This window comes from Podarcis vaucheri, assembly GCF_965113315.1.
Source record: "Podarcis vaucheri genome assembly, chromosome: 12".
Taxonomy (NCBI): domain Eukaryota; kingdom Metazoa; phylum Chordata; class Lepidosauria; order Squamata; family Lacertidae; genus Podarcis; species Podarcis vaucheri.
This window is the reverse complement of record NC_138750.1, coordinates 43,999,319-44,017,717: the sequence shown is the minus strand read 5'-3', so window position 1 is coordinate 44,017,717 and position 18,399 is coordinate 43,999,319. Positions and strand designations below refer to the sequence as shown.

At 42.2% G+C, this 18,399-nt stretch overlaps 1 protein-coding gene across 2 annotated transcripts in view; it reads left to right on the top strand.

Annotated features, from left to right (window-relative positions):
- The window catches only part of MKX (mohawk homeobox), a 60,554-nt gene that overhangs the window by 12,481 nt on the left and 29,674 nt on the right, over positions 1-18,399 (top strand). For both annotated transcript variants that reach the window (XM_082193816.1, XM_082193817.1), the window contains exons 4-5: positions 7,557-7,710; positions 8,730-9,065. In XM_082193816.1, coding sequence (XP_082049942.1) covers positions 7,557-7,710; positions 8,730-9,065 — 490 coding nt within the window. The remainder of the gene's footprint in view (positions 1-7,556; positions 7,711-8,729; positions 9,066-18,399) is intronic.

Here is an 18,399-nt window from a genome sequence, read left to right as displayed (position 1 = left end):
TGGTACCCCCACACCCCTTTTAAAGGCAAAGATCGAGGGGTTCCTGGAGGACAAAGTTGCCTTCCGCAACTAGGTAATGATAGCACAAAGTTCATGGCGGCCTTTCTGGAACACCCTTCGCAAAACACTGTCCAGCCTCCATTCATTTTAGGAGAACTTGGGTTAGAGAGCACTTAAGGGCCAAAGTTTTTTGAACCATGCCTTCTTGACTTCTCAGGGATTATGTTCTTCAGAAATGAAATGGCATGTTTGGTAAAAGAACACTTCCTTTGTTGTCTGCAGATCTGTCTTGGTTGACATGTAGTCCAAAAGCAAAAAAAACAAACACAAAAAAAACATAATAATCCAGATGCTCCTTCCACACTTTGCCCAGAAATGCTCTCACATCTGCATGAAAGCACATCATTCAAGGGAAAGGAAAGAATGAAGTTGTGGTCCAGAGCAGATTGCTGCTTACAAAGAACTGATCCTCCGAGACACACAGGCACTATCACAAATCACACCGGAGTGATTGCAGAACAGCCCCACTGCAGTCAAACTGACTCAAATTGACAGTGATGTATCTGTGAGAACTAGGTCATGTTTTCACATCTACTTGGAAAAATTCGTTTCTTGTTCCCAAAAGCTGCACACTCCAGATTATCAAATATTGCTGCATAACTGGCTTTAATCTAGCACTGTAAAGTGCCAGAACATTTCTGGAGGAGACCAAAATAAAATGTGTTTTCCTGATTTGTATTTCCTAGGCTTACATTCCTGAAGCTTAGATTGGCCTCCTCCTTTTCACATCAATCTGTCCAATTCCTTAACACTTGCTGTGTTCCTTTTATTCAGTCCTGCTGTCCTTTGTGTTTGAGCCACAGCTTTATGTTAAGTTGTTCTGTCAAGCCTTCCCTTCATCACAGTATCTTTGTTTGTTGCATGCATACCACTTCAAGAAGTGTTTGCTAACAATTAAAAGCTGGGCAGCCAACTTGTTACAAAAAATTGATTTGATGAATCATGTTAGTTTTTAGCTAATTAACTGGTTACACCTGCTCATATTTGCATATAAAGAAAAATATAGTTTTAATATTTAGAGACTGTGAGTGTGGTCTTCGGGGACATTTCCACTTCTGCCTTGCACAGGACAAAATTACTCAGATAATAGGGTGGCTGCTTAGACACTGATAATTGGCACAACAAAAAATTGCAAGAGGATGCAGATTATGTAACATCTGTATATGGTAATTTATATGGGTGGTGTGCAAATAAATAAATCTACTACTGCAAGGACCTTCAGCTGTGCAAAGGAAATTCCTCTCGTTGTGTCTGGTGACACCTAAATTGGTTACAGGGTTTCCACCAGTCCTCTGAGGCACATTTGGGGAGGGCATCTGGAAAGGGAGAAGTTAGGATGTGCACGCAGAAATCCTTGGGCTAGCGGATCTATTTAGATGCTGCCCTGCGCATAGATCCAAATTTAGAAATAATGACTGTAAATTAAATAGATATGCATCTTCCCCTAGTGGAGAATCATAGAAATGTAGAATTGGAAGGAACCCCAGAGGTCATCTAATCCAACCCCCTGCAATGCAGGAATCATAGCTAAACTGCATGTGCATGTGTTTGTTTCATGTAATACATGCATGCAGAAAATGAGATTCCCGGTGCGTACTACTGTTGTTCCAGATACAACATTGTGACCAGGTGACCTGTGTGCCTACTCAGTCTGCCATCCAGGTGTTAACCGTTGATGGTCAACTTCAAGGCCTTTCCTGCTCTCCCATCTAGTGGCACTTTATCATTAAAGCAGACATAGACTGCACAGGCCTTCAAAGTGAGCGAGGTCTTCAAACAGCGAACATTATCTGACAGCCCTTCAAACGGAGGACTTGTCATCTATCAGCTAGGATGCAAGGCCACCCTTTCTTTACAATGTAGCTTGTCTTGTTATTGCATTATGGTGGCTTTTAAAAACTACTCAACTGGGGAAATTTTTCCAGTCAAATCAAGATGTGTTGAATCAATTAAATGTAGTTAGCCTACTTAAAAGATGCGCTCTCCTCTCACCCTGCCTGTGGCCTCTCTTCTCTTCTGTGCTGAGTACTTTTGGCTGTTTCCTCTGTCCGTATTGTCCCTGCATCCCCAAGGTTTTTATTTTTTGCCTTCTGCTTTCTTAACGCTTGCTTCAGTTCTATCTACATTAACACACATACATACATACAAAACCAGTTCTCATGCACCAAGGAAAAGCCTGCAGAAAGTTAAAATAGTGTTTCGCACTTCCCTGAGTGGAGGAAGTTTTACAGTTAGGGAGGTGTGTGTGTGTGTTTATGAGGAATCATAGAGTCTTACAGTTGGGAGGGACCCTGAGGATCATCTAGCACAGCCTTTCTCAACCTGTGGGTCTCCAGTTGTTGTTGAACTACAGCTCCCATGACCCCTAGCTAGCAAGGCCAGAGTTCAGGGATGATGGGAGTTGTAGTCCAACAACATCTGGGGACCCACAGGTTGAGAACTGCTGATCTAGCACAACCCTCTGCAATGCAGGTGTTCTGTGTGGGGATCGATCCTGCAATCTTGACATTATCAGCACCACACTCCAACCAACTGAGCTATCCAGGCCCCTGAGGAAGTACTGTACTAGAGACGTATGTTTGCATGGCATGTTTGCAGTATTGATTTCTTTTAACTGTACAAGCCCAGAAAGGGGGACTAGGCAAGCACGCAGACAAGTGCTTAGCTGTAAAAATGCCATTAGTTCTCCCCAAACCAACAGTGTGCCTTTTGGAAGACCCCCTGGTTCCTTTTCACCAGTCAAATGTAAAAAATTTTTGGCTCCTGTTGGCTCTCAAATTGTTTCCCTTAGCCCCAGCCAAGTAGATGGAAGGTGTCCAGTGACCACTAGCCACCAACCGCATGACTTGGTCCACTTAGCGGGGTGTGGAAGCCTGGCCAGTGGGCGAAGGGAGAGGTGTGGGGTGGTGATGTGTCCTATTTTATATAGGGCAGTCCTCTGCTGTGCAGTCCAAGTCTGGTTTAAAGATGAAGTACTATAAGAAGCTCCTGCCAACCTAGCAGTTCGAAAGCACATCAAAGTGCAAGTAGATAAATAGGTACCGCTCTGGCGGGAAGGTAAACGGCGTTTCCGTGCGCTGCTCTGGTTCGCCAGAAGCGCTTAGTCATGCTGGAGACATGACCCGGAAGCTGTACGCCGGCTCCCTCGGGCAATAGAGCGAGATGAGCACCGCAACCCCAGAGTCATCCGTGACTGGACCTAATGGTCAGGGGTCCCTTTACCTTTACTATAAGAAGAGAGCAAGAGGGCCCTTGAAGTTGCCAATCAGTAGTTAGCACCACCTGGGCAGCCGACGGAGCAGTCGCCTGGTCAGTTTTCTCAACTATAGGGAGGTGTACTGTATTTCTATTTAAATTATAGGAATTTGCACCAACTCAATTGGCGTATGCACACAAACATCATCAATTTTGGTGATGCTCTCATTTATTCATTTTTAGGCAATGTGTTAAGTGGACACTCTAGGTGCAGACGATATGGTGGAGGACAAAACAAACGGCAAAGGCATTCTGCAGCTTCCTAATTTGTCTTCAGTGCTACAAACCTGGCTGAGAGTAGGAAAAAAAACTTTCAAGAGGGGCAAATGGCCTGTACAGAAGAGTTTGGTAGGTCCCGGGGTAGGTGGCCAATAGCATGCAGGCTGATGGGATGCCCGATGTATGTTGTCTATTCCTGTGGAAGCTGATTCTTTGGTGGAAAGGAAATTTGTAAGGGCCCCAGGCCTCTAGAGAAGACTTGGGAAAAAGAACCACTCAGCCTAAACGTAGTAGGCTGAATGCTGATTATATTCATGCAACCCTAGCAAAGCCAATGGAGCAGTATGTAGTACAAGTTATTAGCCGCCAGCCCTCCCGTTTTGCTTTAGAGTTCGAAACCTTATACTCCTGAAACTAGCAGAACTGGAACAGGAAGCCATATCCGTCTAAAAGCCACAGCCTATATTTATCTCGCCAATTAGCCTCCAATTTGGAGGCTAGCAATTTGTCCTGCTAATTTGCAATGAATATGTCATGTTTTCATTTGCCCTATTCCCGTAGGGGTGGATTTATTTTATTTTAAATTTGGGTTTAGCCATTCCTATGAATTTAAGGAGGGGGGGGATGAAGGAACATTCTTTCCAGAAGGGGAAATATGAATGGCTTTATTGTTGAATTTGAAGTTATTTGCCACAGTATGACTAATGGACTGGTTCTGGCTTGCTAAGGATCATGCAATATTCAGGTTTTCACATTCATATATAGGATGCAACTTACTCTGAAAGGGGGAGTATTTTAAGTTACAGTCCCCTTCGTGATTATTAACAATGTGTAGTATGGGATGTGGTACGATGATAATAATAATTCAACCAAAGAAGATAAAGATAGGCACATTATATTTGCTGTTTTGGAAAATGGGGCGGCCACTTTTAAATGAAACCAAGCCCAGGAAACACATCTGCTGAGTGGAAACACTTTATAGTAGTAAGTAGCAGGAACTAAGGAGTTGTAAGTAATTTCTTTTATTTCTTTTTTTACATTTTTTATTAGTTTTTACAATTTACATTTATATTCAAATAGTATTCGTAATAATCACACGCATAAAAGATTCCCTGAATCCTTGAACTTCCCTCTACGCCTCCATGGGTTCCATTTACATTCCCTTTTTCTTTCACTGCATCTTATAAGTTCTCAATTTTCTTGAAATTCCCTATTTTCCCACAGTTCTGGTTACAAGTGTTGTTACAATCCTGCCAAAGTTTTTAGTTGTTTACAGTGTTCTCCAAGATAAACTATATATATAAAAAATTCCCATTCCTTAGTAAAGTTTCTATCTTCTTGATTTCTGATCTTCCCGGACAGGAGTTGTAGGTAATTTCTATTCCCTTAGTTTAGTCACGTCTCCCTAACCTGAAAAGCACAACACACATTTCTGTGCGTGCACACCTTTATTTATATCCTGCCATTCTTCCATGATGAAACTCAAGTTGGTATTACATTGGATTCTTGGGCGGAGATCTCCCATACAGGCACTAATCGAACCCAAGGCTGCTCAGCTTCAGCAAAGTGGCTGCATCACATGCCTTTAGGCTGGGGGTAGCCAATATGGCGCCAGACCATATTGACCACCAACTTTGACCATTAGCCATTCCGGCTGCCGCTGATGGGCATTTTAGTCCAACAAACATCTGCAGGGCACCATGTTCGCTACCCCTGCATCTTGGACATATGCCTTGCTGTTTAAGAAACTGTGTGTGAAAATGGCTACTGAGTGTTTGCTTCCCAGGCCTGGAAAGCCCCGTTCTGGGAGTTAGGGCTGCATGCCCAATTATTTGTATGAGAAGAGAGCAGGCAGCTGAATCCATCCCTTTCCTCCCCAACTAGATGATTGGTGCTATAGCCAGCAATCTGACTGTGCTGCTGTGGGTCTGGAACTATATACAACAACCCACTGCTGATTTTGCATGATGCTGGGTTATGGCCAACTAATATGAGACATATTAGTCTGTCACATTATATAATAGGGATATATTTCATGCTTCAGCTGTCCTTGTTGGCCAGGGGGCTGTTGCTTTTTTCTTTGGGGGGGTTGTCAAAACTTGGCTGTTTACTAACAGTTGCTACTCTTCAGGAGATAGGTCCCTCGGGGGCTCCGGAACCTAGAGAAAAGTTTGACCCCCCAACCTAAAATGATTAATTTTTTTTCTTTTTCCCGTGGGGGCAAGTGAGAATCCAAAATACAAATCTTTGGGGATTCTTGTTTTTAACAGCTATCTTATTTTATTTTTGAGATTTTTCAGTCTCCTGGAACGCTTCAAAGAGGAGCTGTTCATATTCGCATGAATAATGCTTGCGGTTGACATGGAAATGGTGAGAGTGCGGTGTTTGCTGCTGGCCTTTTCAACCAAATAGTAGCACACGCACATAAATCACACTCGTTTTTATTGCTTGTTGTAAAGAGCTCTGTGGATAATACCCTACTTTCTGTTGTTGCACGTGGCAGTCTGATAAGGCCAAGGTATGCTTCCGTGCTGCTCTTTGGCAAGCGAATACATTGCCTTTGACAACTGCTGCAGACATTAAAAGTATCCCGCTGGGATGCTGAGCATATGAATGGTCTTAGACAGAGTCGGAAAGCTGGTCAGTCTGCCTAGTGTCAGACTGTGCTTGTGACTTCCAGATTACAGGGTCTTGTGCTAGCCTCACAATCCTCTCTGTCAGACGTATGAATTGCATGCCCTATGATATTCCTCATATGAAAATAGGGACATTTCTCACTGCCCCCCCATCCCTCCCCCACACAGAGTATTTCCTATCAGAATAAGGGCGAGTTCCACCACTGCTACATCATCATCATCATCATCATTTTTTATTTGTATGCCGCCTTTCCACAGTTAAAAAAAACAACGCTCAAGGCGGCTTACAGCATAACAAGATTTACATAATTACAAAAGTCATAAACAATAAATCACATCAAAAAAATACACAACCAAATGGGAAACAATTTCCACATAAATCAAAATCTAAAACTAAGAATACATCATTAGTATCACAGTTTAAAATGACATAGGTAAAAAATGGCAGCAATTTAAACAAAAACCAAACAATGAAGCACATCCTCCATTGAACTGAGTAAACCCCTTAATTCCAATCTTATTCTATTCTTTGGTGGATGTACAAAAAGAAAAACACACTCCAATAAACACATTTTAGAAAGGGGCAAGATCAGAATGGATGCACAAAGTATTCTTATTTTTATATCGAGACTCTTTGCGCTCCGCTCCTCCTTGCTTGCTCTCCAGCAGCCACTACAAGCTGCCCAGGGGAGGAGCCCAGCAGCAGTGGCCAAGGAGAGGTAACGGGATGCTCCTTCCCCATCGCTCAGGACAAGCGCTGGCTCATCCTCCTTCTTGAGCTTGGCGGCGGCAGCAGCACTGGCAGGCGAAATAGGGACATTCCAGGATCAAATCAGAAGCTGGGGTGACTTTCATAATCCTAGGACTGTCCCTGGAAAATCAGGACGCTTGGACGGTATGGAATTGATCAATAACCACTGCCAGCGGAAGGTCACGACTGCATGGCTGGGCTGCAGAAATTGGAAGTGTCAAACCACCACTCAGAACCCCTGAAACTGCAGCTGTGCTTCATGTTTGTATTGTCACAGGAAGTGCAACCTGTTGCATCCTCCTTGCTGAAAGAGGGATAATGCATTATTTTGTTCTTCCTTGTTCCTCTGAAACAACAGAAGTGCAAGATGATATAGACATGGTCTTGGGATGAAGGTTTAGGCATATATTTAAGCTGTTTATCTTAAAACCGTAAAGGTGGCTTCTAATAAAGTTAGATTAAGTACTAAATATTTTCAGTGTTCGTACTGCTTTCACTTCGGCTTTTGCTGAAATAAAAATGCGAACAGTCTACTTGTTTCTCTTTCACGTGTCATAAAACACACGCCAGTGAGAAAACTCTTCAGTTCTCTCTTGAAGGAGGGAGAAAACTAATGCATTTTGTCTTTTATTTAGGTGTCAAACTGGTTTGCCAATGCAAGACGTCGCCTTAAAAATACTGTCCGGCAACCAGACCTCAGCTGGGCTTTGCGAATCAAGCTGTACAACAAGTATGTTCAAGGAAATGCTGAAAGACTTAGTGTAAGCAGCGATGATTCATGTTCAGAAGGTTTGTTTTCAATATATATTTTTGTAGATGTCCAAGCAAAGCCAGTAAAATTGAAAGTGGCCGGCAATTCTCAAGGGGCTGGTGCTCTTGCAAGCTGCAACACATGTGCATGCTAAAATTTAAGAAGCATCCATTCTGGCTTTGAGGAAGTTGAAATCCTGGAAGGCATAGGGCTTAGGCGATCCCTACTTTCTGTACTTTTTATTTCATTTTACAATGTTTTTATGACTGGCTATCCAGGCAGCTGATGGCTGTAGGACTTCGGTGGAAGCAACTGCTAGGCATCAGAGCCTTGGTCCATTTTGTCTCCATTTTGGCCAAATGATGTCAGTTCAAGGAATTCTTTTGCCATCTGCTTCCACCCCTTCAGAATGAATTTAGGTAGCCACTGTGTTTTCTCTTTTGCAAGGTGGAAATTATCCCTTGACAGATTGGGCTGCAGTTTCTAGGGCTATCTTTGCTGCCACAGACACCCCAAAAAGTCAGGTCCATCTAGGCCAGGCATAGGCAAATTCGGCCCTCCAGTTGTTTTGGGACTACAACTCCCATCATCCCTAGCTAACAGGACCAGTGGCCAGGGATGATGGGAATTGTAGTCTCAAAACATCTGGAGGGCAAGTTTGCCTATGCCTGATCTAGGCTCTTGTGCTACATTACTCCCTAAAATAATGGTGGTGATCACTCTGACAAAACACCAGCAACACTCCCTCATGTCATCAATAGATGTCCTTCAGTATATAAAACATATGCTGATCATAAATCACTCCATGTAATTCTTATTGAAGATCAAAAGAGTGCTCAGGAAATACCCTACCCCTTCTTCTAGTTTGAAGAAATAATCTGAAACTGGTTTTAGATGAGGCAGGGGAAGTGACTGGTGGCATCTTAATGGATTTTCAAAATGGCTCTTCTGATCTAGTCTGATCTCACTTATCCTCTAAAAGATGAATTATGAATAAAAATATTTTTTTTTAAGAGACATAGGTAATGGTGTTCTCTGATGGGTCTTCTCTCTTCAGATGGCGAAAACCCTCCCAGAAGCCATATGAATGAAGGGGGATACAGCACGCCCGTTCATCACACCGTGATTAAGACTGAAAGCTCAGTAATTAAATCTGGAGTTAGACCAGAAGGAAGTGCCAATGAGGATTATGTATCGCCCCCCAAATACAAAAACAGCTTATTGAACCGCTACCTGAATGACTCGTTGAGGCATGTCATGGCCACAAATGCAGCCATGATGGAAAAAACAAGGCAAAGGAATCATTCAGGTTCGTTTAGCTCCAACGAATTTGAAGAGGAACTGGTGTCTCCGTCATCCTCCGAGACTGAAGGCAACTTTGTTTATCGAACAGGTAGGGTATAATTTCCAAATCGGTCGTGTTTTGTTAATTCATTCAACCTGGAAACAAATGTTATGGCTCCTTGTGGTGCTAATTGGTCTTCTCAGAGTGTTTATAATTCATGGCACTTTTAATATGGCAAGTACCATGAAAATGCAGCCATCTCATCAGACCTAGTGAGATAGGTCATTGTGGGGTTTTTTGCAGATGGATGTTTTCGGATGAGAGTGAATGACTTGGTTAGCCTCCCAAGTGTTCCTATGATAAACTGTGAAAACCAGTCAAAAGTTCCAACATGAGGACACAGCTCATTGGTCTACTTTGGCTCAGTTAAAACACAGTGGCTTTATGGGTGACCAAGACTCATCCAGAACCTCTTGGATAGCCATGATCAGTACTAGATTATGAAATACAGTCTTATTAATTTGTGTATCCAAGCATGTGTATATACACTCTCTGTACTGCTTGTTTTTTCCTTCAAGAAAGGCACAAAAGAGTTTGTGTGACCGAAAGTAGGTGCTGGTGGAAGATATCTGAGTTTAGGCCACCAGTACTGAAATGGGTACTTGAGAAATATTCCTGCACACCTTTCGACAGATAAATCCATATACAGATTGACAGCAATTACCAGTTAGCTGGGGTATTAATCATTCCAGCCATGGAAGATAGAAGTGCCTCATTCTTGAAGACCTGTGGGGAAGGGGTTGGTAAACTACAGATAACTGAAACTTTCTAAAACTGGATCAGTTCAGGGCATCCTTTGTTTGATCTTATCACATATATGGTATGCTTGGATTAATACAGTCATAACGTGGTTCTCGAACGGAATCCATTCCGGAATTCCGTTCGACTTCCAAAAATGTTTGAAAACCAAGGCACAGCTTCCGATTGGCTGCAGGAGCTTCCTGCACTCAGTCGGAAGCCAGGTTTGTGGCGTTCAGGAGCCAAAACGTTTGAGTTGCAAGGTGTTCGACAACCAAGGTACGACAGTATAGTCATCATCCCTGACCACTGGCCATGATGGTTGGAGCCAATGTCCCACAACATTTGGAGAGCAACAGTTTGGGGAAGGCTGTTCAAGGCTTTTTGTGGGGATTCTGAAGATTGCTTGGCTGGATTTTAGACATGCACGTTCTGTTTGGGTTAATCCTCAAGATTTCTAGAACTTCAGCAGGTCTTCCACTTGAAGACTAAATGATCACACCTTGAGTTGAGGGGGTTGGCTGGGTGCAGTATAACATAGTGCTCTAAAACATTTTGCGTAGAGTAGGAGCTGTGGTTGCATAGTTAGTGTATTCCAAGTGAAATCTCTTGGTTTTTCGAAAGCTATTTTTCAACATTCCAAGTGCATTTGGTCTACATTATGTGATAATCGCCTGCCAAATTTTAGTTTTAAAATGAGTGTTGTTCAAATGAGCACACGGTAACTTAAGACAAGTAAACTTCTGGTTTTCTATACTTACACAACTGGAATTTTTAAAACGGGCATAATCTTGAGTAATCAAATTGTTACTGGACTCTGTCTCTTGCCTGCCAGCATTTTAGCTTTGAGTGGGGAAAAAAGGCTCTTTTAATAGGCTGCGGCAGCTGTACGATAACCGCTGCAGCATTAACGGGCTGAGCATTTGGAAAAACAAGCTACAAATTGTTACACGATCGCTCTAATCTCCCTGTTTTTATGTGTGCAGAACCTCTCCTATTTAGCATGCAGTCACACTTACCTTTCACTGCAACACTTTTTTTATTCAAAGCGCAAAGCAACAAAGAGGTAGATTCATAGCATGTTCATAGCTGCAAACAATTCTAGTGGGTTCCCCACCCCCCACCCCGCGCATACTAAAACTGAAAGAACAAAATTTATTTTATACATGGCTTGGTGTTGTATTGAGCCCTTGCATCTACTTCTAAAATATATTATATTCCAGAATTTATTTTACTACTATCTTTTATAAACATCTTAGCCATCTTAGATCTGTTCCATAAATGCCATGAAGATAACTTGCATCTTTTTTCCCCCTCTCTCTTTTTTTTAAATCCTCAGCAACATATTATCATTTTCTGAGGTCTTCCGAAACGTCTGTATATAAAAACCCTAGTGGAACTTAACAGCGTGTGGCTATTTTGACCTCTTTCCATGCATACAGTTTGGATTACAGAACCGAAAACATTTTCCAGAGGGGGAGCCATATAAGCCTGTTGCAGCAAAAAAAGGTCTTGTGGCACCTTTTTAAAGCCTGACACATTTATTATGGCATAAGCTTGAGTGGCCTGAAGCCCACTTCATCAGATGTATGAAATGCAATCCTAAACTGGCAGGCATTTAACGGGATGGGCGGGGGAGTGAGGTCAGAAGGAAATGAAATGCAAAAAGAACAGACAGTGGCAATTATGTAAAAAGCAAAATAGTTAGCGGCCATTAACAAAGCCTATTTTCCAGAGGGCATTTGGAGGAGGAGAGACCTAATTGCCACTTAGTGGCTCCTTGTTGCACGTTCTAAATGGATTCTGTGTGTTTTTCTGGATTTTGTTGTCTGTTTGTTTCTGTTGTAAACCTCTCCTGTGGCCTGTGCAAAATGGTTCAATAGAAACCAAAGAAAGAAAGAAAGAAAGAAAGAAAGAAAGAAAGAAAGAGAGAGGTGTTGGCGATAACGTAAACTGTCTGGTATTCCAAGTCAGTTTCTGCCACGTTAATTACATCCTGCAGTGTTAGTTTGGAATGTTGGTTTGTGCAAGCTATCTTAAATCACAATTATTAGCATCCATACCAAGTATGTATATATAGACATATATTTATTTGTTATACTTTGCTGTTACATGAGACTCCCTACTGTTCTCCTACCATTCATCTTGACCCAAGTATAACATAATTGTTGCGATGAGACTGTATTGTTCGGAGTGATTGCCACTGGGGCCAGCCAATCAACATTCTGCACAGCCAGCTTCTGAACTCAGTTCTCTTAAGAGGGTTATGCCATCTCCATCTGACAACTCACCAAACAGTGTGACTATAGCACGCTCTCTACTCGTCCTAATGTCTGTGTGCAAATCAAAGTGGCAAAATTCTGTTCATCAGCACTTCTTGCGAAGAGCCAGATGATTAAAGCTTCTGAACCAACCACACTACCACCCAGCATCTCGATTTAGTGTAGTTGTCAGCATGTAACGTGGCACCCCAGGGCTATGCTGCCCATGAGGCAGAGCAAACCAGCCACTGCTGGCAGTGGAATCCTGTGGGGCAGTGCCCCTGCGGGCATCCCATCTGCCCCTGCTGCCACTGCAGTCGCATGATGTTCCACTGGAAGCTGCCATTGGAGCCACACAACCCCAGTGAGCAAGGCTTCAGTGGGCAAGGAGTGGGGCTGGGCAGCCAGCACTGTTTGGCCTCTTTGCTATGACGCTTATCCCAAATACAGTGGTACCTCAGGTTACAGATGCATCAGGTTAGAGACGCTTCAGGTTACAGACTCCACTAACCCAGAAATAGTACCTCGGGTTAAGAACTTTACCTCAGGATGAGAACAGAAATCACATGGCGGCAGTGGGAGGCCCCATTATCTAAAGTGGTACCTCAGGTTAAGAACAGTTTCAGGTTAAGAATGGACCTCCAGAATGAATTAAGTTCTTAACCCGAGGTACCACTGTAGTCTTTTGCTGGGCTGTAAGCGATAAAAATTGTGTTTGATTGCAATTTAGTGGAGGATCTGTGATTAAAACAACCAAGATGGATTGTTTGCTTAACAGCCGATTGGTACATGGAAAGGATATACTCAGAAGTTTCAAGTAGTGTTGAGTGGGAAGATTGTGGCTTTTGCCTCACTGGAATACAGAAACCAATTTTTATGTATGAATCGTGTTACCCAGATTGTGGTAACTATGGAAAATGCATTGTATTTGGGTTTGATTTGTGTTGGATCTCAGGGCCAACACTTGGTTTTGATATCAGAGGTTATTCCTGGAACATAGCAAGTAAGAATAGTTGTGAATGCACAGAGTGCATTGCCACTGGGTAGCCATAGCATGTCTGAGCTGAATTGAGCTCCTGATGGTATACATTGCCTCCTTAAAGCTCATTATTTCCCTCAAAGAATTTTGGGCACTGTAGTTTGTTAACGGTTGCTGCGAATTATTCTGTCAGGAGTGTACACTACAGTGCCATGAATTCTTTGAGGGAAATAATGTGCTCCAAAGATGTAGTGTATACACAGGCTTCGTCTTAACAGAAATTAAACTCTTAAGAATTTCAGTCCAGAGCTTATTTGAAAGCAGCAGCTCCAGATTGTATTGAGAAATTAAGAGCAGTGGACAACAGAACAAAGGAGAACTGAAAAGATGGGGCTGTCGTTGATTTTATTTGCATTTGTGTTGGTAGGGAAGCCAGAGCAATTAAAAATGAAGCAATTTAGATGGGGAGATCTTGAAAAGGCTGTTTTTGAAGACTCTTGCTTATTTTAGGTGTTTACATTGAGGGGAATTTGTGGGTTTTGGATCTCTCCTCACTTTCTTATTGACTTCCCTTTTTGCCCCTCTATTTATGGCGCTTGACCTTTAATATGTTCTGTAGCAATAGATGCAGCACCACAATTCCCAGTGGTTCTTCAGAGTGCTCTACGTCTTAACTGAAAGACTGTCCAGAAGAGGCCAGATTCATAGGTATACTGTCTTGTCTGCCTTGCCAAATTTTGTTGTTGTTTCCAGTTAACTTTTACAAAACTTAACATGTATTTTATTTTTTAAAATTTTGTTTTTTAAAAGGGCAATAAGTGCTACTCTTTTTTCCAGGACCATTCAGGGGCTTGCAAAAAAAAAAAAAAACAAAAAAAAACAAAAAAATCCAAAACCCTCCTTTGAGCCACTCCTGAACATCTGAACTGCATTTTTGTGAAATGTGTTGTAGATTTCTCTAAAGGAAAGGGGTATTGTCATCAAATGCCCACCCCTACAAAGTGCAAAACCAGACTCATGCAGCAGGAAAATGAGAATATCAAATAAAGCATGAATTCACATTACTGATATGTAAAGGACGTGTAATACTTATGGGATATTTGTAAAAAAAAAGAAAGAAGAAGTTGGCTAAAAGGCGTTTTAAAGCATTCTTGTTTTTTAAGCTCTTAGCTTTAATTGCCACTGCAAGATGAATATTACAGGCTCTGAAAACAGGTTGTATTTTGATACTACTTAATGAGACTGATGGTGGCTTCTAGGGCAAGTGACAACCAAGTAGTTTCTATTGATTTTTTATTTTGATTTTTTAAAATTCATCTATAGAGTCAGCTAAACCATTTATGACGTCAATCAGATTTATCCATTTTGGAATGGATAGGAATCTACTATCCTTGGTAATATAACCTGCTCCTTGGCAATATAAAAGATGATACATGCACGTGTAACTCCTCCCTTTATAAAACAGTATTCTGACCATGCATCCAAGATAGTGCTGAAATGCACTTGTCTTATTTGCATATCTCTCTTGCCCTGTCGCTGATGCCTGGGTTCGGACATAATAGATAACATTGGTTTTGTGCTACGTGAATACATGCTCCTCTCTCCTTTTCCTTCCCTTCCTGGGGGGGGGGGAGGATGAGAATCATCTGCTTCTGGTTTTAAACTAACCACAGTTCCCTGTGATACTGGAGCTTGGAATTGTGGATTGTTTAAACAATTATTACAGAATCAAACTGAGGTGTCTTTTTTCTTTTTTTGGTGAAAGTTATCATTTAAAGTAAAGGGTTTCAACATCACAGGGAAGTGTGGTTGGTTTGAAACAAGAAGCAGATGCTTTTAATCTCTTCCTCCTGGTGTGTGGATGGGGGAAAGCAGCAGCCAGAGGCTAGCAGCTGCTTATTAGTCATCTTATTTATTTTATTTTTATCTTGCACTTATAATCCTGCCTTTCTTCCACCGTGCAATCCAAGGAGATGTACATGTGGCTCTTAGGCAGCCTGCCACCCAGGCACTGGACCCAATGGGGGCCTCATCTGCCTTCAGACAACACTCTAGGATCATTTTCAGATCCATCCTAAATTATGCCTTGAAGAGTTCACAAGAAATAATAAACACATAGGTTCAATGGACACAATGATATATCTATTGCCGTAATACTTCATAATATAGTGTATCTATCTACATTAACATGATAACGAACACCACTATTTTTCAAAAAAATCCTAAATTTTTGCACAGGAGTGGGAAATTTGTGCTCCCCCCCCCAAGTGTTGTTAAACTTCAACAACTACAGCCTCAGCCAGCAAAGAATTGTATTCCGCAACATCTGGAAGGCTAGATTATCCCCATCCCTGTTTTAGCAGGAAACCATGGTTTCCTGTTACCCCAGAACTGGGATTAAGTCTCAAGGTGAGCAGCTACCACAATATATTGTTTTCATATTATTCACTTCCTTTTCTGTTTCTTCTCCAAATCTTTTGGACCAAAAAGGTAGCACTTAAAATAATTGTCGGGGTGCCTCTAAGAGCAAGTCGGCATTGTCACCTGGAGTTAAGCTAGAACAGGTTGTACAATTTTACCCCATCACGCCTGCTCCTTGGTCTAGTGATACATTATTTCTTCCTGCTTAATGTAAGACCCGCTGGAAGATAATTTTGCTAGTTTTTAGCTGCTGAATTTCTTCTCACAACCCCACATACATGCTCAGACTTGGCAATGGTAAGTATTTTTTCAGAAGAGCCCCCTCAATTTTTATAATCCTGTGACGTTAAACTTTTGCAGCCTGTCACTGAACACACACACCACTGTCTTCCTTACTCACCCCAGGGACAGAAAATATCAGAGGATTTCATCTCCCAACTTTCAGGATGCTCTTGAGCATAGGGAAATAGATAGCTATGGCGCCTCCAGTCCAACCGCCGTTGGCTGTGCTTTGGCGAAACAGAACAGGTGAGACACAGCAGAGATCCATGACTTTGAGGGGACCCTCTACAGCAAAGCAGCAGTGTGGGAGGTTTTATATATATAATTTTTATTTGTTTTTGCACACGTATTCCAAATATAACATCGCATCTTATACAATATAACAAACCTTTGACTATCACAGCCTAGGACTTCCATCAGCCTCAACTAATGGTTTTCTAACATTCTTTCTGATTTTGCATTTTATTTTAATAGTTATTGCTATAAAATCCAAACACTAAATAAACTCCTTCTTAGTCCTTTTTTGCAATAATTCATATAGTTCTCCTTACAAAACTTCTTGCAACCCTGCAAGCGACGTCAGTTGATTACAACTGTCTTTCAAATATATTACAAATTTCTTCCAATCTTTCAGGAAAGTCTGGTCTTGCTGGTTCCGAATTTTCCCAGTTAATTTTCCCAACTTGGCATAGTCCATCAGTTTCATCTGCCAGTCTTCCTTTGTTGGTAGTTCTTCTTGCTTCCATCGCTGGGCTAATAGTATTCTTGCTGCAGTTGTCGCGCTGTGGGAGGTTTTGTACAGGATGATGATGCAGCAGAGAAGTGGCAAGCAAAACCCCAAAGCCATTTTTCCTCCCCCTGATGGCAACACCTTGTTAAAAATCCAGGTTCACCTGTCTGCAGAAGTGCCTTCCTTTTAGTTGAGCACACTTCTGGCATCAACATTTGGCTAAGGATAAATAGCCTAGATGACTATAACGGAGAAGTGAAGCTACAGGGCGGGGAAGGGTTTGACATTCCTTGCTGTGTGACTGGGGTGAGTCCACAAATCTGTCTCCATCCCCTTCTAGTTGGCCCAACACACTTGCTCCAATGGGGCTCAGTCATGACTTCACTCTTCCTGTACTGGGGCCAAGAAGCTTTCTAATCTCCATCCAGTTAAGGTGTGTAAGGATCTGGGCGATATTAAAAAAGAAGACTTCTGTAGTCCTATGGAGCTATTCTGGCCTCCGTGAAACTCTTCCAGCACCTGGTCCCCATTTAGGATTGTGGCCAACCAAATTTTGTAAGAAAGCCACCATTTTAAAGATAGCATATTTAAAGAGTGTGAAACCTGGAAAAGAAAACGAGACCCCGAAGAAACAATAAATTGCTAGTTTAATTTTAAATCTTCTTTAAGGCCAGGTGGGTTAAAATGGTTAATTCATGTCCCACTGGATATATATGGGTCGCATATCGTATTTCTTACTGACATTACACTCACACTCACCTAGCTTGCAAAATTTTGAAAAGTTTCCTCTTAGCTTAGTGGCTTTGGTGCAATCCAGTTCAGTTTTGTTACAAGCAGATGCCACTAATTTCATAGTCCCATGGGGAGGACAATTTAAAGGCCTGGTGGGCAGCTACTTGGCTACCTCCCTATGAAAGTAAATTGGAACTGAGTGATTCAGGGGGCAGTATATGCAACCTGCTTGCTCAGTGGAAGTGGCTGCCTCTTGAAGATGCTCAGCAGAGAGGTTTCCTACCTTGCCGTGAGTTGACGCTGCAATTTATTCCAACAATTTGCATACCACTTAATCACAGTTGTCATTAAGCGGTGACCCAATAAGGCTAAAAATGAGTTTAAACTGTAAAATCAGAGTTCAATCAAAACACCTGCTGGAATAAAATAATAAGTTCCATTGTGAGGGGCCCAGTTTGACCTCAACTGGAAGGGAGCGCCATAAAATTGGGCCCACAGTACCGAACGAATGGCTCCTGGTAGATACTCTGCATCCAAGTCATGGGGCAGCGCTCCCCTGAAGATGGTAGTGATAGAGCAGGAATATAAGGGATTGGGCAGTCCTCAAGGTATCCTGGACCCAAGTTGTTAAAGGCTTTGTAAATGAAGAAGAAAGGCTTGAACTTGGCCTGGTAATGTATGGGCAGCCAATGCCTGCTTATGAGCACTGGCGTAATTATGTACAGCATCATTCACCCTGGCTGTGCATGGATGTGTAGGAAAACGTATGTGTGCAGAGAAAGCGCCATGATTCTAATTGAAGTGAAAATACAGAAGATGGAGAAAGCCACATTCTGTGGAATCTTTGCACGTGAGGTGTGAAGGGGAGATGTGCAAGCCGCCATTGGCTGGGCTTCCCAAGTATATGGCTAATGAGTGCATGGGGAATCCGCTTCATTTTGCATTGTATTTACTGTGGTGAATACTGTTTTGTTTTGGCTGCTGTGTAAAGTGTCTAGCAGCAGCATGATGGGCAAACGACATGCGATGCTAAGTGCACCACTAGAAACCACATTGGTTTTAAGAAATCTTTAATAGCTTGTGCGCTTCCCAGATTTTCATTGGAACTGACTGCAGCATGTGGTCCTCTCCCTGTCTGCTGAAGTTCCCCCCAAAATGGAGGCCCCTACACCTGCAGTGAAAGTTTTTAAAAATACTGGTGTAGTTGACATGTTCAGGGTCATGCACAGTTTGACCCTA